The following is a 22,782-nucleotide window of genomic DNA, read 5'->3' as shown; positions in this document are numbered from 1 at the left end:
CAACAAGTTCTTCCAACCCCATCCCTCCATGGCTCGACGCATTCTCCCAATGAACTCTTGTGTAATCTCCCCCAGATTCAATGGAGCGGTCATTCCTTCCTCGTTGTTTTGAACTTGTGGATTACTCATCTGAAAAATATCATGAGACATACTGAGGAAATTAGCTTCCTATCTTGAGCTCTATCGCACGATTCTGGAGTATCAAAGAAGTGTGAAATTCCTAAATGTCCAAGTAGCCTCCTCATTATAGATGTGGTCGACAACACACCGATAAGAAGGACTCTACTAGACACGGCTCTGAGACATCCTAGGACACTTTAAAAACCTTAGGCTCTGATACCAAGTTTGTCATGCCCCAAACTAAGGGAGCGCGACCGGCGCTCAACCGAGAGAACCCGGCCGAGCAAGCCTATTAGACTTCCTTCTACCCAAACTCATCCATGAATAAAGAGGAGATGTACTCCATTAATCAATTACTGAAAAGATTTTTTTAACAACTTCCTTTTCATTCCCATTAGTAGCTTCATTCATAATTTCCAAAACATTACGAGTTTATATAATTAATGAAAAAACATAATTTCCAAGTACCAACATTTCTAGTTTAATTCCCAATGTCAACCATAACCCACAACCTATCTACGGAGCTTCTAAATACAATAGAAGAGTAATATGAAAATGCCGGTAACAAGGCCCCGGCTATACCTCAAAACACTGTACATGAGAAGCAAAAGATACATGACCCCAAAATGAAGTGGGGCTCACCAAATCAGCTGAAAAGAGTATACTGCTATCACTGATCAATGCTGCCTGCTGAAGAACCACCTGCATCCATTAAAGATGCAGCGCCCCCGGCAAAAGGGACGTTAGTACTGTCGAATAGCACTAGTATGTATAGCTAAAAATCCTCTTTCAAAATAGAATGCCCATATAAGAAAAGGCAACGCATTGAAACAACAAGTCACAATCAACAATATCCAAACGTCCAGTTAAAACATAATAATTTCCAAAATACAAACTTCATATATAATTTTGGTTGGGAGATCATTAGCACCGATATACCACCATTTTTGTTAGCACGGAATCCGATCACGCCCGATCGGCTAGGCCATCTCCCCACGAACAATGTGGTTTGGCATGTGATCGGAAAGAAAGTTGTTACCAAGAGTAGTACGACCATATGCGCAATATGGCGTCTGATCTCCACCCGATCAACTAGGCCGCCTTCCCACATATGCTATGCGGGTTGACTTTTCCAATCCACAAAGGTTACAGTTTCATACCAATTAAGGGTAATAATATCACAATCCACCCCTACACCGGCACGTGTAGTTTCAGATGTGGGCCTTATGACCCACCCTTCGTCGGTATTGCTAATGATGCTCCCAAAAATAGTTTTGATTTGATTTGCAAACAGAAATATCATAAATACAATTGTACTCACCTCAACATCTTTCACATTATATGAATTCTCATTAGTATTTTCAGTCAATCACAACCATAATATTTCCTTGGCTCATTAGGCCATTCACAAGATTCTTTATTCCTGGCACGATGGCCATATATCATATTCCACACTTTCACCTCTTTCAATTTCAAAGATCACCATCAAGTATCAACATATAGGATATTTTAAAAATCATATACTTCAAATCCATTTGAAATGGAAACTTCAAACACAAATGGTTTCTTCCCAAAGAATGAAGCATACCAACCAATAATAGAAACACACATGAAAAATCATAAACAGTCAATACACCATTTACTCTTGCAATACTCTCCCCCAGAAATGACAATGTACAATTTTAACACATGAATATATAGAACTCGAATCATACTGGATATATTTATAAATCGAAGCATTAGTTAAAGCAGCCACTAATGGGCATGAATTTAGTACAAAAGCTTTTAGACAATTCTATCTTTTATTGAAACACGACTCAAAGCCATAACCTTTTAATACATAACCCACACTTTGAAACTTACAGAAATATTATGGAATTCAATTCCAAGAGATAAAGTTTAGCCAACGTACCTCAATTACGCTTCTTTAGACTTTACAATTTTCCGGAACTCTTAGCAACCTCAATCTATTTTAGCAATATACAAATTGAACACAAAATTTGGAAAATGTTCATGGTTCTAGTTCACTTTTTATTTTTCCCACACTCTTTATCACATACATGCAAGATGAACCACCCTCATACCCATGAAGTATCACACTAATACCCCATTATAGCTATGCTTGAAATTAAGAGTTGGGGTGATGAAGCCTTACCTTTTAGGGTGAAGAATTTTGGTGCTCTACTTGAATATTTTCAAGGCTTTGAGTGATGATTGAAGATCAATTTGATGAAAACTTAGACCCTCCCTCTTGAACCCTCTCTCTCTCGCTCTAGAAACATCATAAAATGAGCTCAAAATAGACCTAAGGGGTATTTTAACAGAATGGGGGTCGGGTTATACCATCCTCAAACACGTAAGCCTACTCCGGCACTACGAAACCTTGAATTCACTTGCGAATATTACGGGACTTTACACTGAAATACTTCAAAATTCTTTTTTCCCGGGGTGTTACAGGCCAATATACCGAGGGCGCAACTTAACCTTCTTCTCGAACCTCATCACACCATTCATGGACAAAAATCTAAGAAAAACCTTCTCACCCACCATATGTGAAACATCATAAACCTTCCTATCAGCATAACTCTTTAATCTGGCATGAGCTGTATAGAACCGCTCCTGAATCAACTTTATCTTCTCTAAGGCATCGCAGACCAAATCGGTGCCCAACAACCTAACCTCCCCAGGCTTAAACCAACCAATTGGAGAAAGACATCTCCTCCCATATAAGGCCTCATAAGGAGCCATCTTGATATTCGACTAGAAGATGTTGTTGTATGCGAACTCTACTGACAAAAGAAAGTGATATCCCTAACCCCCTAAATCCATAACATATGCGTGTAGCATATCCTCTAAGATCTGAATAGTGCACTTGGGTTTCCCGTTCGTCTGGGGGTGGAATTATGTACTCAACTCAAGCCGTGTACCTAACTCATGCTGCACAGCTCTCCAAAAATGAGATGTGAACTGCATGCCTTGATCAAAGATAATGGACACTATCACAACATAAAGACGAACAATCTCATGAATATAGATCTAAGCCAACTACTCTAAAGAATAAATAGTCATAACCACAATGAAGTGTGTAGACTTGGTCAGTCTATTCAAAATAACCCACACTGTGTCGAATTTCTTCAAAGTCTGTGGGAGCCCAACAACAAAATCCATTGTAATACGCTCCCACTTCCACTCGGGAATTTCAAGTCTCTAAAATAAATCGCCCGTCCTTTGGTGCTCCTACTTCACTTACTGACAGTTCAGACACTGAGCCACATACTCCACTATGTCCTTATTCATCCTTCTCCACCAATAGTATGGGCCTCCTCAAGATTCAACGCACGTGACCCATCCACATTAGGCACACAAATTCGACCCAGCATCTGCAACACCCTATCATCTCCAATTGAAACCTCCTTTTCATCACCGTGTTGCACCGTATCGTTAAGGACAAGAAAATGAGGGTTGTCATACTGACGTGCTTTGATGTACTCATACAAAGAAGATTGAGAAACCACGCAAGCAATAACTGATTATGCTCCGAAACATCTAACATCACGAACTGATTGGCCAAAGCTTGGATATCCAATGCTAGCGGTCTCTTACCAATTGGAATATATGCAAGGCAACCCATACTCATAGCCTTTCTACCCAAGTCATCGGCTACCACATTGGCCTTCCCGACATGATACAAAATGGTGATATCATAGTCATTTAACAACTCTAACCACCTCTGCAGCCTCAAGTTTAGATCCTTTTGAGTAAATAAGTGTTGTAGACTCCGGTGATATCTGAATACCTCAAAAGACACACCATAGAGATTGTGCCTCCAAATCTTTAATATGTGAACAATCTCTGTCATCTCTAGATCATGAACATGGTAGTTCATCTCATGGGGATTTAGCTGACAAGAAGAATAAGAAATCACCCTGCACTCCTACATCAAGACACGCCCGATTTCAATTCCCGAAGCATCACACTAAATTGTATATGAACCAGATGATGAGGACAAAACTAGAACTGGAGTTGTGGTCAAGGCAATCTTGAGCTTCTAAAAGCTCTCCTCGCACTCGTCGGACCGCCTGAATGGGGCACCCTTCTGGTTCAGTCTAGTCAAAGGTATAACAATAGACGAGAAATCCTCTATAAAAAATGATAATAACCTACCAAACCAAGAAAATGCCACTAAATCAAGCCAAAACTCACATTTGGAGAATTTAGCATATAGCTTCTTCTCCTACAAAGTCTGGAGTACAATCCTCAGATACTACTCATGATCCTCCTAGTTGCGTGAGTCCACCAATATGCCGTCAATAAACACGATGATAAATAAATCAAGATACGGCTAGAATATACTGTTCATCAGGTGTATAAAGGTTGGTGGGGCATTGGTCAACCCAAATGATATCACAAGAAACTCGTAGTGCCTATAGTGGGTCTTGAAAACCGTCTTCAAAATATCAGAATCTCGAATTTTCAACTGATGATACCCTGATCTCAAATCAATCTTCAAAAACACTTTAGCACCCTAAAGTCGGTCGAATAAGTCATCAATGTGTAGTGGTAGGTAATTGTTCTTAATTGTAACTTTGTTTAACTATTTGTAATCAATACACATCCCCATAGTACCATCCTTCTTCTTCATAAATAGAACTGGTGCACCCCAAGGTGACACACTAGTCCTGATGAAACCCATATCAAGCAATCCCTGAAGCTCTTCCTTTAACTCTTTCAATTTTGCTGGTGCCATGATATATGGTAGAATAGAAATGGGTTGAGTGACCGGTACCAGATCAATACCAAAATTAATATTCCTGTCGGTGGCATGCCCGACAGGTCTGCTGGAAATATATCTGGGAAGTCTCTCACCACTTGAACTAACTCAACGGTAGTCGTATCAATATCAACATCCCTCACGAAGTCCAAATATGCCAAACATCCCTTCTCAACCATCCGTTTAACCTTCAAATGTGAAATCACCCTACTGGGAACATAATCTAGGGAGACTTTCCACTCCAACCTTGGTACCCCTGGCATCACAACTGTCACAGACTTAGCGTGACAATCTAGAATATTGTGATATGGTGACAACCAATGCATGCCCAATATCATGTCAAAATACACTATGCTAAGAAGTAAAAGATCAACTCTAGTCTCACAGCCCCCAATAGTCACCAAACACGACCGATATACACGGTCCACAATAATAGAATCACCCGCCGGTGTAGCTACATGAACATGCATAACTAAAGAATCACGAGGTATATTTAAATAACGAGCAATGTATGATGACACATATGCATAAGTGGAACTTGGATCAAATAATATTGAAGCATCCCTGTGGTATACTAAAACAATACCTATGATCACATCATCATAAGAAACTGCCTCTGGCCTAGCGGGAAAAGCATAACAACGAGCTTGACCACCATTTGTCTGACCTCCACCTATGGATGACCTCCACCCCGAGCTGGCTGAGCGGGTGGTGTAGCAACTGGTAAAGGGGTCATAGACTGACCTCCCTACTACATTGGATCTCTTTAATGACAGGGAAAATAATTCCTAACATGCCCTAACTCTCCACAATCGAACAACCTCGAGCCAGAAATGATGGTGGGGCCTGAATCAAAACCTCGAGAACTAGAATAACCTCTAGAAAAACCCGGTAATGATGAACCCTGGACTGATGGAGCACGGTACGAGCTCTGAGTTAGAAATGCATTAAAAGATGACTGACTCAAACGCTTATTGTGTGAACCATGACTAGCTGATTCACCAAAATGAATCGGATGAGCCATCTGAGCGAGCCTGAAAGGACGACCTCTGATGTAATGTGACTAACCTCCAAATGAGGTACCACTTAAAGCACCTTAAACATGAGGCTTCTTTCCCTCCCTCCCTCTCTCTCTCTCTCTCTCAATGGGAATCACCTATATAGCATGACGAGCCAAATCCACGAATCTCATCTCATACTGAGTCACAGTCATATCCCCCTAGCGTAGGTACTCAAAATTTGTACACATCACCTCTCTGCGAGTCTGTGGGACAAACTTCTCTACGAAAAGACTGAGAACTCATGCCATGTAAGTAGCATTGTGCCAACTGGCCTGCTCAACTCATAAGCCTGCTACCATATGTAGGCTGCCCTAGTCAGCTAAAAAGTAGTAAATGAAACCCCACTGGTCTCCAAAATAATTGTTGTGTGAAGAATCTGCTGACACCGGTCTAGAAAATCCTGATCATTCTTTGACTCCTCCCCGCTGAACTCTGGAGGCTTAAGCCTACCAAACTGCTCCAATCTCTTCTACTCATCATCACTCATAGGCGGACAAACCTCGGCCCGAGCTGCAACAGCCGGCTGAACTGGTAGTACCCCCGGTGTCTTATGGCCTAGAGCTAGTTGCTCTGGAGAATGGGCGGTAGGAGTCTGGGCACCTCCCCCAGTCTGTGAAGTGGTTAGTGCAACTGAAATCGAAACTGACTAAGCCAGACTCATGCACACAGTCAAAATCTAGGACAATGCCTCCTAAAGGCCAGGAATAACAATGGGCACTACTCGTGCATGAGCTGGTCCCACTGGCTCAATAACATTTGGTACCTGCTCCTGAGCAGGAGCAACTATGGCTCCACAGGTTCTGCTCTAGCTGTAATACGAGCCACACCTCGGCCTCTACCGCAGCCCCAGCCTCTTGCGTCCCTAACTGGTGGTACTGGTGGTCGTTAGCTTGATCCGATTGCACGTGTCCTCATCATCTATGAGAGAAGATAAGAGTCAAAGTTCAAACATCAAAAATAACAAGTTTGCATGATAAGAATGCAAGAAAGTGTAGTTTCCTAATCTTGATCGTGACTTATGAGACCTTAGCAACCTAGGGCTATGATACAAACTTGTCACGACCCAAAACTCCACTAGTCGTAATGGCACCTAACCCAACACACTGGGTAAGCCAATAGTCACATAATAATAATGAAATCGAATAAACATGGTTCAATAACTCAACAACGGAAAAATATCATGAGTATTTGAAAATATAACCATAATATTTCTACAACTATCCCCAAAATCTGGTGTCAACGAGTACACAAGCACTGCTGAATAACAAGATGCAAGTAAAATCCTTTATTGCAACTGTTTGAACAATATAACAGTAAATATAGAAATAACTAAAAGAAAACATCAAGGACTGCAGATGACATATCAGCTACATCATAGTCTCCCAAAAACTAATAGCAACTCAACTCTAGAAATCGCCTCAACCGGATGTACTTGGATCTGCACATGAAGTGCAGAGTGTAGTATGAATACAAACGACCCCATGTACTCAATAAGTAACAACACAAACCTTGGGGTGAAAGCAATGACGAGCTCAGAAAAAAAGTCAGATACCAATATCGATAACTAGTAATAGCTTGAAATATAAAGGGAAACATTAGAAACAGGTAGCTCAATGATATTATGTTTAGCTTTGGAAGGCCCCGTAAATTTTGCCTAAAAACTCGGGGTTTCGTGGTGCCGAAGTAGGCTTATCTGTTGACGAATATAGAGTACGAACTTTTTGGGTTGAATAGTGCGCTAGGAAGTAAAGGAAAATTTTTGGCAGAAAAAGACATTTATGCGGCCCACTATGCGGCCGCAGAATGGCCGTAGAACGAAGCAGAAAACTGGGCATGTTTGGATGATATTGTGCGGTCAACTATGCGATCGCAAAACTATTTTGCGGGCTGCACATCGACCACAGAACCTGCATGAAAATTTTCTTGAGGGAGATTTTGCGATGCATTATGCGACCGCAGAATAGGTCTGCGGACCACATAATGGCCGCAGAATGGGGCAGAGTTGCCCAGTTCCGGAGGGCCATTTTGGGGCCCATTTTGCGGACGCATATGCGACTGTAGATCATGTTTTGGAGCTTCATTTTTTTGGTTTTATAAACCTGACCCCATTCTTATAAAACACGATTAAGGGTCATTTTAGAAGGTTCAAATGCACATATTAGAGAGAGAGGAATGTGGTCTAGAGTGAGAAGAGGAGTTCTAAGTGATTTGTTCATCAATCTTTGTTCAAACCTTGAAGATTTCTCTAGGGTAACTCACAAGGTCTTCAACCAAAAGGTAAGATTCTACACCCTAACCCTTAATTTCGGAATTTAACTTAAAATGAGTAATTAGTAAAGCAATTCATGGGTGTTGGAGTTGTTTATTTTACATGCATGTACCATCTAGGGTAGTGAGAAGATTGTTGAGCTCTTTTGGGTGAACTTTGGGTAGTGGGGTGAAAGAATCCACCATAGAAGGACCTTAAAACCTTAATGCATGCCTAGTGTTTGGTAAAATGCTCAAGTGAGATAGAATTATGAACTCCTTCCTAATTTGTGTTCAATTTTGCTATATCTCTAAATAGATCGAAGTGTCTAGGATCTCCGGAACATTATAGTAAATTAAAAAGCTCGAGGCGAGGTATGTTGGCCAAACTTCTCTCTTATAATTGAATTCCCACGATGATCTTGTAAGTCTTGAGTTGTCCATTATGTATTGACTTTTCCGAATAAGCTTGGGGTCAGATGATGTATATATATTTGAGTATGTATCAAAATGTTGTGACTTCAAGTCAAGTCCAAATGAAAGTGATCATATCAAATTGTATAAGAGAGCGTATGTGCCTAAGACCCTAATTTGCACAAGTATGTGTTTCAAGTCTTAATTTGAAAATCCTTGTTGTTGATTATCTATGATAATGATTGAAAATGGAATATTGAGCTTGAATTATGAAGTAAGGCCAATGTACCAAGAATGATATTGTGTTATGGCCAATAATGCCAACAAAATTAATGCCAGGTAAAAGAATATGAATTGAGTGTTAAATACTTTTAATAATAAATGCCTTGGGAGTATCTTTTAGCCACCGAGGAAGGGTAGGTCATAACAACCTAACCCCAAAACTACACGTGCCGGTGTAGGGGTGACTGAGGGGTAAATCCCCGTGTTAATGTGATGAGACTATTTCCCATTATATGGGATGAGATTGTGTGTTGAGATGTTTTCCCCTTAAATGGGATGAGATCATTGCTTGCGAGATGTGATGTGATGTCGATCCATACGACATTGTGGTGAGACGGCTTAGCCGATAGGGCTGAGATCGGACGCCATGTTGCACACATGGTGGTGTTGTGAGTGTACATCTCAGGATGAGACGACATAGCCGGCTGGGCTGAGATCGTACTCCATGATAAAACACGGCGGTGTATCGGTGCTAAAGATCTCCCAACTTAAATTACCGAAACCTACTTGAAATTTACGTTTCCCCTAATTTGATACTTTGATACCGTTTGAGTCTCTTATTGATATCATATTTTATTCTCCGTTTACTGTTGCTCGCTCTATTTAGAGAGTGTTTAGTTTTACATACTAGTACTATTCAATATATACTAACGTCCCTTTTGTCGGGGGCACTGCATCTTTAATGGATGCAGGTGGTTCCATACCAGGTGGTATTGATCAGTGAAATCAACACACCCTCTCCTCAGCTATTTGGTGAGCCCTACTTCATTTCGGGGTCCTGTATCTTCTTTCCTTTGTATATAGCATTTTGAGGTATAGCCGGGGACTTGTTGCCGGCACTGTCATAATACTCTTTTATTCCTGTTAGATGCTCCGTAGACATAGTGTGGGTTGTATCTGTTTTTGGGAAAGTTAGAACTAAAAATGTTGTAATTGTATAGCCTGTTCCACTTTAACTATGAATGTATAATGTACTGTTTTGAACATTTGTTAAGGACGTAACTAATGGAAATGTAATGGTGTTGTTCACATGACTTCTTACTAACTAATTAATGAAATGTACTCTTCTCTTTATTTGTGGGTGAGTTGGGTAGACAACACTATGCATGCTTGCTCCACCGAGATAACTCTGTTGAGCGCTGGTCGCGCTCCTCGAGGTCGGGGCGTGAAAGCTTGTTCACATTTTAGGAATGTAATCATACTTTTAAGAATAATAGTTAAAGCCCAACATAGCTAAAGCATTATATTTATCAGTTAGCTTGAGGAAGGTGCTACTCTATGCCTACATGTCAAGTACACATGTCAAATCAGCAATATCATAGTGGGTCCATCAAAATATTCACACTTAGCACTGTGTGGGTGCCTGGCATATCTGCCCATCATCAACCACGTATGTAAAACACTATGCATGCGACCACTACTAGCATGTCAGACTCGGGAAGGGCGGATCCTGCCCAAGTGCTAATAATAATTATTTAGCCCAATGTTAAGGCTTGGTGCACGCATCGCCTAAAACAATAACACTTAGCACAATATGGGTCTGGCCTACGCGTCACCTCAAAATGAATACCAAATCGGCTCTATGGACCAAACTCAGTCATTTACTGATCAAGTCTGAGATAACACATCTTGCAGTACTCAGTTTAATAGTGTTACACATAGGAGGAATCATCAACATGTGAGGAATCGAATAAGAAGTACTAAGACAGAGATATAATACACGGATATAGGATCATGACTGAGAACATATGTACAAATAAAACATATGGATTAGAAATAGCAAGAATAGCCCTATCAAGCCTTAAACAAATAGCACTTAGCCTAGACATGATGTCTAACGTGAATCACAGTTCAAATAATCATACAAGTAGGGAAAACGCGGGTATAACAAGGTATGATAGCAAAACAAGTGCGTAATAGCCTAAAGGTATCCCCAAACCACGAACACACCGGTGCACGTATACACACACGTCACCTAGCGCTTACGTCACCCCAATATCTCTTATATAATGTAGTTCTATAGGTTATATACCCTCAAATCCAAGTTTAGATGTGTTACTTACCTCAAGATGCGCAAATTAATACGCCAAAAATCCCTTCCCCTGCAAATCGGCCTCCGAACGATTTGGATCTAGTCAAAAACAACTTAATATCAACAAATAATGCCATATGAAACAACATCAAACATTAAAGTTTCGATCTTTATCAAAAATCAAAAGTCAACCTAAAAGGTAAACCCAGGGCCCGCACCTCGAAACTCGATCGAATTCACAAATTCCAAACATCCATTTAATTATGAGTTCAACTATACTAATTTCAACCAATTCCGACCTCGATTCGACTTTCAAATTCTCAATTTTAACTTTAAGAAGTTTTTCCTAAAATCCGCCATTTATTCACTTTAATTCACTTATTAAATGCGAAAAACAAAGGTGGAATCATGAAATAATAACAAATAATTCAAAAATACTTACCCCGATCCAAATCGTGAAAATTCCCTTCCAAATATGATATAATAACTCTAAACCTCAAAATGGGATTTAAAATTTTCTGCCCATGTATTATACATGGAGATCTTGGAAATAGCCTCGCGATCACAAAGAACAAAACTTTTCCAGCTGCCATAACCGCTTATCGGAACGTGGCATTCTAATTGCGAACACTATGACGATCCGCTCAAAGATGCACAATCGCAGTCCAGGTCTCGTGACCGCGAAGAACAAATGCCTGCCAACCCTGAGCCTTACCTCCCTTCTACGCGAACGCGTCACCTAGCTCGTGTTTGCGGTGAAGTACAACATGCCTCAATCTTCTTGAACGTGTCCCTTTACTCGTGAACGCGATGCAAAAATCCCACCTACCACCAAATAACTCTACGTGATCGCGTCCCTCTTTTTGCGGTCACGAAAGAGGAAACCAGAAGCATAGATTTCAGCAGTTCTTCAAATTCCAAATGAATCCGAACATGATATGAAACATACCTGAGGCCCCCAGGACCCCGTCCGAATATACCAACAAGTCTTAAAAAATAATACGAACTTACTCGAAGCCTCAAATCACATAAACACAACAACAAAATCACGAATCATACATCAATTCAAGCCTAATGAACTTCCAACTTTTAAAACCAATGCCGAACCATATCAAATTAACTCTGAATGACCTCAAATTTTGCATTGCGTCCCAAAATGATACAACAAACCTACTCCAACTTCCGAAACCAAAATTCGAACTCGATATCAACAAAGTCAACTCTCGGTCAAACCTCTCAACCTTCCAAACCTTCAACTTTCTAACTTTCGCCAATTCAAGCCAAAACGACATACGGACCTCCAAAATAGTATCCGGACATACGCCTAAGCCCAAAATAACCATACGAAGTTATTGAAATCATCAAAACTCCATTCCAGTATCGTCAACAAAAAATTAAAAGTCAACTCTTTCAACTGAAGCCTTCACCCTGGGACAAAGTGTCCCAATTCACTCTAAAACTTCCCCGAAAGTAATCCAACCATTCCGGCAAGTCACACAACCACAAATGAATATAAAAGAGGCAATAAATAGGAGAACGGGGCTACAATACATGAAATGATTGGCCTGGTCATTACAAAATTTCAACTTCAATAATAGTATTAGAATACAACTCATCATATGAGAATCTTTCAATGATTGCTACCAACAAATGATCAAAAACTTCCGCGAACTCAACTTCCAATATCACAACAATTTTCACATAAGCAATAAACCCGAAAGCAAATAGTCAAAAAATAAACGATCTATCTATGGCATGGAAGGCATAGTACATGAAATAACATGGTACAAATAAGACAAATTCTACCTGCATGCTTATCCTATGGGTAACACATATACATTCGTCACCTCGCACATACACCTCCCCCAACACATAGTTCACATAGCAAATATAGTTGATTCTACCTTAATTTTCTCAATTCAAGCTTAACCACGACATTTACCTCCTTTACGCAACAAAATAAAAAATCAACCATGGCTTTTCCTTTCTAACAAGCCTCCAAACAAACGGAATCAAGCCAATTATCATTCAAACAATTCAAAATAAGCTTTAAAAACTACCCACGAATGACAAAGGTTCAATTTTGATTATATTTGAAAAAGTTAACAAAAGTCAACCCAGACACGCTTGGTCGAAATTCAAGATTCGGACCAAATCCCTATTGCACATTTACCCCCAAGCCCGATTATGTGATTTGTTTCAAAATTCGACCTCAATTTGAAAATTGTGTAATATGAGCTAAGTCCCTAAATTCCCCACTCTTACACAACTACAGATGTCGCAATTGCAAACTCCTGTTTATAATTTCGACAATGGCAAAAGCTAACCACTGATCGCAAATATGATCAGTGTCCTTCCCATACAGTAGTCGCAAATGCAATATTAATTTAGCACTTGCGAAGGACAACCCACTCGTAAATGTGAGCCAAGCTTCGCAATTGCGAAGCTGCTCTACCTAACACTGTGTTGCAAATGCGGCACAAAGGCCACCAAAGCGATCACAGAACAGTTTACAAAAGCAAACATTTTATCACAAATGCGAAGACCCAGCCCATGTTCGCATTTGTGAGCCTGACATCGCAAATGCAAGGCTCGTAATTGTGATCAGGCCTTCGCAATTATGAGACCTGCAAGTTCACACCAGCAACTGCTATGCTTCAGCAATTTCAACATCAACTAAAACTCAACTGAAACTCACCTGAACCCCTTGGGCTCCAATCCGAACATGCGCACAAGTGTAATAATATCATATAAACTCACTTGCTACCATGAATCATAAAAATAATATCAAATATCAAGAATCGATCATCAAAACACAAGATTTCAAATTTGAAACTCAATTTTTGCCAACTTTCATAATGCACCGAACGTCCTCGGGTCACCCGGGACCTGATGATGTCCAAATTCACTCCTCAAAGAGTAGACACACACAATCGCATGCAATATATTTTACCCAACTATGAGTCGGGGTCGAATCCCACAGAGAACAATATGTAGGCGAATAGGCAAGTAATAAAATTATCGCTCATTATATTAAGCCAAACACTAAAAAGTATTTTGAGAAAATATTATAACTAAATGAAAAAATATAAACTATCCTAGAAAGCAATTAAAATGATCAATGGCTTCAAGCATGGATACACGGAAAATTATACTCAAGTAACGATCAAATGTATTTCACGATTTTATAAAATGAGCGAGTTTATGTTAATTAGCCTCGGGTAATAACTCTATATTAGCTTCTTCCGATGACTAACAAGACTTCCTAATTGAATTATCCCTAAATTAATTAAGAGGATTAAGTTCACTCGATGTGGCTACAAGTAGTTCAATCCTATCCCTAGGTAAAATCTATAAAATGAGGGTTAACGCCTCAAGTTCTTATTAATTAATCTTTTTTAACTCCAAATTACCTTTTTCAAGTTTAATTCGAATTTGATGGGCGAGTCCTAGGGTTAGTTAATCCAATTGAAAACATTAAAGAACAAGAATATCTAAAGAAACAATTAACTCACTTCATAATTAATAAAAATTATTCAATACATAAGCACAACAAGAGATTTAATTCAAACTTTAATAATGAATATTCCCATAAATAAGATTCAAGTAATGGAATAAATACACCAAACTTAGATATTCAATACAAAGCAAGAAAATGAAGAAATGAGTAAAAATAGGTAAGAAAATCTCATCCAAAATTTTCAAATCTTCAACTTTCAAGTGTGTGCAAGAACCCTAGCTCCAATCTTGTAAAATATCCAAAGATATGCCGAATATAGCCGAAGATGAGCTAGATCGTGTATTTATGGATTTGAGATTGAGAAATTGTAAAATGGAAAATTTGTCTAGGCTTGAAGTCCGTTGGCCGCACTTGCGGAAGAATCCTCGCAGGTGCGGTTTCGCAGAAGCAGAAATATACTCGCAAATGCAAAGTCGTGTGGGAAATGGATATTCCGCAGAAGCGGACACCGAAGCACAGAAGCGCTTACGCAGCTGCGCACACTCAAGCGCAGAAGCGGTTCCGCAGATGCGCACACTCAAGCGTAGAAGCGGTTCCGCAGATGCGGATGCCCATGCACAGGTGTGATTTCATTAGAACCTTAGTAGTTCCGCAAATGCAGACACCTTCTCACAAATGTGAGTCCGCAAATGCGGATCCTATTCTGCATATGCAAAATCACTGAGTGCATTTTTACTTCTTCAACTCTTTTTTGCTCAATTCCAATTCATTTCTCTTCAATTCTCTTAAAGACTCATTGTACCTAAAATACTAGCAATGCGCACCATAAATTATCTCATCTTATGATTACAGGATACAAAAATTAATGAAAAGAGACAAGTGGTAAAATACCACTCATCAGGCCCTAACAAAACATGCGTACAAATCCAAAAAATATTATATGAACCCAATGGAATCATTAAAATATCGAATTGGGGTCGCTTACCAAAACCGTTGATTGTAGTCAACTTAAACCTCATTTTAAGTCAAAAATTATATTTTCTTTGAAATTTTACACATAACCTATTCGAAAATCGATATGGACTATGTATGCAAGTCCTAAATCACCAAATTAAACTACGGGAGTTTTTGGAACAGAAAAATAGTGGCTAGTACTCAAAATGACCCATCAGGTCTTCACAATCAGAGGCGGACCCACGTGGATAGGTGAGGGGTCACTGGCACCCTATAGGCTCGAGAAAAATCCATGTATATATTATTGTATATACGTCGAGGACCCCTATAATAATTTAATTGTGCTCCCAAAAGAACAAAATGCCCCTTAGTTGCACTGGTTCTGCAGGTTGTTTAGTTCCATTCCCTCACTGCCAGATCCAGGATCGAGACCCAACACCAGCATTACTTCACTATTTCTTTCTTTTTTTTCTTTTTAATTGAACGACAGTTTAGTACTCCATATTTAGTAATCAACTTGGTTTATTTATTTTTTAATTCAAACATTAATTTTGTACAAGTACATAGAAGTCACTTAGTTTAATTATTTTCTTATAAAATCTCTCCATTTAAGCATCAAAACTCAACTTCTCTTCACAATTAGTTCTTTGTATCTTCTACACAAAATACTCAAAAACTCTATTGGAGATACATCTTTCTAGACTTTGAAAAGTTAATAAAGAGACACAAAAATAATGATTATAGACAGTAGGAAAGGGGGATAAAATATTTCATTAACTAGTTTCATTAGTCAATAATCTTTATCTCTAACCAGTTTTTATTATTATTTCATTTAGAAAAAATAAAGACAACTAAAACCCTTCTCCCTTCAACGTTTCTTTCTTTTTTTCTTTTTTAATTGAACGACAGTTTAGTACTCTATATTTAATAATCAACTTGGTTTATTTATTTTTTAATTCAAATATTAATTTAGTACTAGTACATAAAAGTCACTTAGTTTAATTTTTTTGCTTTTAAAATCTCTCCATCTAAGCTCCAAAACTCAACTTCTATTCACGATTAGTTCTTTGTATCTTCTACACAAAATACTCAAAACTCTATTGGAGATACATCTTTCTAGACTTTAAAAAGTTAATAAAGAGACACAAAAATAATGATTAAAGTCGGTAGGAAAGGGGGATAAAATATTTCATTAACTAGTTTCATTAGTCAATAATCTTTATCTCTAATCAATTTTTATTATTATTTTATTTAGAAAAAAAAATAAAATAATAGCAAGTATTTTAACGTTTACTTTGGCAAAGTAGCAAGTATTCGTTGACTCTGGGACTTCGATTGAGGCTTTTTGGACTGCTTACAGACTTTTATTAGTCATGATTTTGTTTAAGTTTATTATGTTTTTGAACATTCTTTCGGTCACGAACTCATAATCACTAAGTTTTCAAAGAGTCGCACGCCAAACTTTATTGCAATTAATGTTATTTTCATATTTACGTTGAAGATAATGGTGCCCCGCGACGTTCAAATCCTGGGACCGCCTCCGTTCAGAATGGTAGATTCGAACTACACCTGGGATGTTCGTTGTCTTAGATATTTGGCTTAGTTCCTTGTGACTGGACCCACGCTTTCCTTAGTGACAACTAGGACGTTTCCCACAACCATGGAGAATATAGATTCGACGGCCTTTGTGGAAGTGAATTTTGAGTTGACCCTCTTGGTAACATCTCAGTGTCTTGAACTTTGATTGTTGGAGAGAAGAGGTGAGAGATAAAGACAGTCCCAAAGCATGCCAAAATTTTGTGGTGAAAACAATTAAGATAAAAAATTGTTACAAATAATACATTTGTTCAATACTATTATATGTGTTATAATCTTTAGACTATTTTAAATTAAAAGATATAATCCTCTAATTCTTCTTTTTAGAACCGTCAACTCAAAGGTTTGACACTAAAAAAAAGGGAAAACCGACTGCGAAAATCGACTGATGTTGGTTGGTAATTGACAAAAACCGACCGAAAACCAACCGATTCGTGGAGGTCGGTAATCGTATAGTCGGTAGAGCCAACCGACCGACTTCGGTCGGTCAATCAAATTCCAAAAAATAAAAAAAATTGTCGAAACAATCGACCGAAAACGGTCGGTATTTTTAATCAGATAATAAAAAAATACACTATATGGGAATCGAACCGGGGTCTATACTGTGGCAAGATACTATTTTCCCACTAGAACATTAGTTCTTTTTGTTTTAAGACTGTCTTTTATTTCATTTATACTCTTTAATTGCATTTTCGTACGAAAATAACCGACCGATGTCGGTGGGTTTTATTAAAAAATAAAATTACCGACCGAAATCGGTCGGATTTTTTAAATGACCGGCCGAAATAACCGACCGATTTCGGCCGATTTTTTGAATATTAATTTTAATTTATTTAAATGAAAAATCGACCAAAATTGGTCGGTTTCTTGAAAAAAAAATTTCGCGAGATCAAAAATAGTTTTCCGCATTTTTGCGCAAAAAGAACATGACCAAAATTGTTCGATTTCGTAAAAAAAAATTAAAAATAAAATATTTTGAAAAATCGACGGACTTAAGTCTGTTTTCTGACCGGTTTGTTGGCCGAATTTCTAGTAGTGTGATCCCTTGTTCTTGAATTGTTGGTTGATTGACCACGAATGCAATGCTAGACTTTGATCGAGAACTAGTCATGCACTATAGACTTCTTGATCTCCACTAGAGGGAAATACTTTTTAATATATAGAATATTTGCAGATCACCGCTAGAAGGAAGACTTCTTGATATATGCATTGCTGGTCCCTTTTGGCTTTTTGAAACCCTTATTTATAGTTGTAGGGGAATGAAGTTTGTGATGAATACATAGTCTTTTTCTTCAGTTTGATTGGTTTACATGAGATATCAAACCTATCACAAAAATTATGTGATAAGATTGTATTTGATTAGTTGAACTATGTCACTTGGACATTTGGCGATATTTGATTGGTTTTCCTGTTGACTTGGGTATGCTATATCATTTATACACCTGAGATAATTTTATTAGTCCTTGATTGAGTTGGTGCGCCATACCATTTGATATATGCCGTTTGAGTCTAAGTCCAACAATAAGGGACTATTTCGAGCTTTTTCTCTGCAGTTCTCGCTCACTTTATACCTACTACAAGAAGTATTCTGGAGTGTGGAGAAGAGAGGGGGAGACAATGAAGTCAAACAAACCTTCCGTCAAAAGGGTAAGTACGAGAAGAAAAAATGCTAAAAAACAAAAAAGTGCCGTAGCAAGATAAAATTAAGAAACAAACAACACTTTGCTCAATACAACGTGATAATATCTCGAAAAATGAACTTGTTGCCAATGTGCGAGCAGTTAAAGTCACAGTAAACGAAGAAGTGGAAATGAAAGCAAAAACATCAATGGGAAAGCTAAAACTTCGCAAAAGCTAAGATATCGTGGTCATGTTCAAAGAAGTTCATGTATGTTTCCTGCAAATCCATTTGCACAGCAATGCCAGTCTCACATTCTGTATCATTCAACCAAAACACTTGACTGTGTCTCGACCCAAAATGTATTAAACTTGGGTTTCCCCAACCAAAATCAGCTTTCTGAATTGGAAACCTGCAGAGACTTGAGATTGTGAAATTCTCAACTTCATTGTCTCCTCCCCATTCTAATCCAGCATAACTATCCTTGTATAAATTGACAACCAAACAAACAATCTCATCTGGAGTAGCTTTAGCACAAGTACTACTCGTCTGCTGCACTGAGTCTCGTATCAGTTTTACAAAGTGATGCAATTCCATCTTTGTTTCGTCAGGTTCAAATTTTATAGGAATTTCAATGATAAAATTCCCAAAGGAGTTTGCAACATCAGGAAAAGTAACCTTACCGCGCAAATTAAGTGGAAAGGACATTATAGTCCGTTTCAAATGCCCACTTCTTTCACACGAAGCACGAATTAGTGACCTCCATAACAGCGCTGTGATCATCTCAACTCGTGAGGGTTTGAAGCTCAAAGCTCCACAATCAATGGCAGTGGAAAATTGCTCTCTGAGTTTTGATATTGCAGCTTCATCAAAAACAAACCTCCTCGCAATCAACTTAGATAGTATACGTTTGCCTTCATCAACAGGAGGCTCAAGAATTTTTGATAAATCTCTGGTAGGGAAAAGATTGCCCAAATTGAAGCTCATGAAGTTAATCTCCTTAGAAGGAATCCCAAGTTTGCACACTTTGGCCCATTCGTAAGCAAATGTAAAAGTCGTGAATCCATCTATAGCAATGTGTGTACAGCTAGTAGATAGAGCTAGGCCACCACATTCAAATTTTGTGACTTGCACAATCATTAGTGGTGTGATGAATATATTAGTGTCATCCACGTCCATAATGCCATCAGGCCAAAAAGATAATGCAAGATCAAGGTCTTCGCGTGCTTGTGCGAGAAAATCAACAAGCTTACAATTGACAGTTGCTTTTGTATATGTTACACCTTGATCGAGGCAAAGGACTGAAGATTCATCTTCTGTGAATCTACCAGCCATAGGGTAAACATGGGTTAAGACCCTGGACAAGGATTCTTCGAGCTCTTGTTCCATATTTATTGAGTTGTTAGAATTATGAGGATATAGAAGAACAAGAGGCATGTGTGCTCTGTCAGCTACTTGATCGAAGAAAGATAAGTTGTAATTCTGAAGGTGTTCTGGAGTTGGTGATGATGGTTTTATGAGGCTTTTTGACAAGATTTTAACTTGCATGGAATCCTTCAAATTTAGACATACGGACCTCATGTTTGATATATGAGCTGAAGAAGTTGTGGTAAGGGAAACACAAAAAACAACTACTCAAGATTGCTCAAAGGCACTTTGATATAAATGAGAAGCTTATGCCTTCCCTTTATATAAGCAAAATATTCTGGTAGTTTTACAAGTTTATTAAAACTTGCAGCACATGTAAATAGAGTAAAAAACAAAGAAGCCTAGAAGGCCCTAGTTAGAAGCTAATCTTTCTTTGGGTTCCCCTAGAAAGTAAAGACAAATCTCGAAATCATATATTAACAAAATCATAGGAGAAAGCTCATTTAATTTTATTACTGACCTCATCTTTATAACCCAAACGATTTTTGTCGCTTTCGTTTACGTACGCTACCTGTCAACATATATTAATAACGCAAATAGGTGAAAGCAGATCATTTTACTAATATAGCATTATACTTTCGAAAATAATACCCTCGTTATACTATTGGGTCATCTATACCCTTCATTTAAACGGAGGGACACATGTCATCGTCCTGTTGGCCACTTCTAAATATCTCTTAATTAATTAAAAAGTAATTTTCTAAAGCAATTTATTTTTTTATAAAAACTGGAAAAAACTAGTTTTTTTGACTAAAAACTGAAAAGAAACGAAAATATTTTTTTTCCAGTTTTTACAAAAAAACTGCTTTAAAAAAAACTGAAAAATATTTTCCAAAATAATGTTTTTATAAAAACTGAAAAACAAAACTAAAAAGCAATTTTCTAAAGAAATTAAATACTGGAAAAAACTGAAATTTTTTAAATTAAAAACTGAAAAAAAAAAGAAAATGTTTGTTTTTTTAGTTTTTACAAAAACATTGCTTTTCAGTTTTTTTTTTAGTTTTTAGAAAAATATTGCATTAAAAATTATTTTTCAGCTTTTTTAAAAGTAATATTTTTCTAAAAACTGGAAAAAATATTTTCTTTTTTTTCAATTTTTAGTAAAAAAAATTCAGTTTTTTTTTCAGTTTTTACAAAAAAAAAAAATTGCTTTAGAAAATTACTTTTTAATTAATTAGGAGATATTTAGAAATGGCCAAAAGGACGATGACACATGTCCCTCCGTTTAAATGAGGAGTATATTTGAACCCAAAGTATGACCGCAGGGATATAGATAACCCAATAGTATAATAAGAGGTTTTCTTAAACCATTTTCAAAAGTACATGGGTATATTTGATCCTTTGCCGTTTTACTAATAGTACAAAACAGGTGTTGCAGAAAAGCAATGGATGAAGAAAATTTTCCACTAGATCTGAACATATATTAAGATTAAACAAATTTACTTAATTAAGTAATAATTTGACGTATCTGCCTATAGAATGTCTCTCACACGCTAGTCAGCTAAGATTCAGTAGCTCATTGTGCTGAGGTATAAGATGTACTCCCCCGTTCTAATTCGGAGAAAATAGTTCTAAAATAAAAAATTTTACAAATTAAATACAAGAAAATGACCCTTCAAATTAATTTCGTGGTTTATCTTCAGATCTTGTATGTATAAAAGTAAAGATCTCTAGAGAGATTTGAATCTTCAATTTGTTTTACACTATTTTCTTATTAGTCCGTGACTAAGAAATTGGTGGAACAAATTTCTATGTTTGGCAACAACTTACTTTAAACTTTATACCCTTCTATAATAAGCTTTTATAGCAACACAAATATTATGTAATTTTAGGATCACAAGTTTAAAATATCTTATAGCTACACAAATGCTATAACAACACTTTAAAAGACATTATTTCTTTCTTAAACTTCATGTCGAGTTAAAATATCCCAAATAAATTAGAACCTAGAGAGTAATTCTTTAGTACTTTATGTCCCAATTTGCAGTACAACTCAGAGTATGAGTGTTTAACCCAAAAAATAATTTTTTAAATCAAAGAAATTAAATAAAACAATTCGGGTTCCAACAACCGATTTAATTCACTTTTCCAAGTATAATTGATGCGAAAAAGGAACAAATAATAATACGAAAATAAATTAAGAGAATAAAGGAAATAAAAATCTTATCGATGATTGCAGTCTTTCTCCGGTGGAAAAGAAATAGTCTTCCAATAATAGAGAGCGGTAAGAGAATTCTATATTGACAATATGACTTCGTAGAATTTTGATGAATGTACAAAATTTGGAAGGAGGGGTTTAAATAGTACTATCACTTGTAACCGTTTGCCTTGTTTAGCTCCTGCCCGTTACTCTTATTTACTGCATTAATTGTCTGCTACGTGATTGATTTGTAACGCTTGAGATATAATAGCAAATCACGTATAATCAGAGATTGACTAATCCATATTCTATATTCATAGCTATTAATGACGTTAATTTTCAGTCACGTGGCTATATTATTATGCTTAACTTCGAACCTAACAAGCACGGTATATGCACGAGCAACTCCGAGGGTGTCATTTTCACCTTCTGAATACGTCATTCTTCTTTGTCGTAATAACTCCTATGCCACTTGTCACCATGTAATAAATCTACACGGTGAGTTTTTTTCCACTAATACAGATAGTTCCCCCACTTTGTGAATATTCTCAACGGAATATTCGAGAAGTAGAGAGTTTATTTATGGCAGGAATATTTTCCCGCCCCTTCTTGAGATTATTATGACATACTGCAGAAGTGAAGAGACATGCACTCCTTCC

At 37.6% G+C, this 22,782-nt stretch overlaps 1 protein-coding gene across 1 annotated transcript; it reads right to left on the bottom strand.

The window, feature by feature from the left end:
* Positions 1–18,640: 18,640 nt before the first annotated feature.
* Positions 18,641–20,327, bottom strand: LOC107783442 (acetyl-CoA-benzylalcohol acetyltransferase-like). The gene has a single exon (XM_016604409.2). The coding sequence runs from the start codon at positions 20,134–20,136 to the stop codon at positions 18,775–18,777; it is 1,362 nt and encodes a 453-aa protein (XP_016459895.1). The 5' UTR covers positions 20,137–20,327; the 3' UTR covers positions 18,641–18,774.
* Between the last annotated feature and the right edge of the window lie 2,455 nt (positions 20,328–22,782).

The sequence above is a fragment of the Nicotiana tabacum genome, chromosome 21 (assembly GCF_000715075.1).
Source record: "Nicotiana tabacum cultivar K326 chromosome 21, ASM71507v2, whole genome shotgun sequence".
Classification (NCBI taxonomy): domain Eukaryota; kingdom Viridiplantae; phylum Streptophyta; class Magnoliopsida; order Solanales; family Solanaceae; genus Nicotiana; species Nicotiana tabacum.
This window is presented reverse-complemented; position numbering and strand designations above follow the sequence as displayed.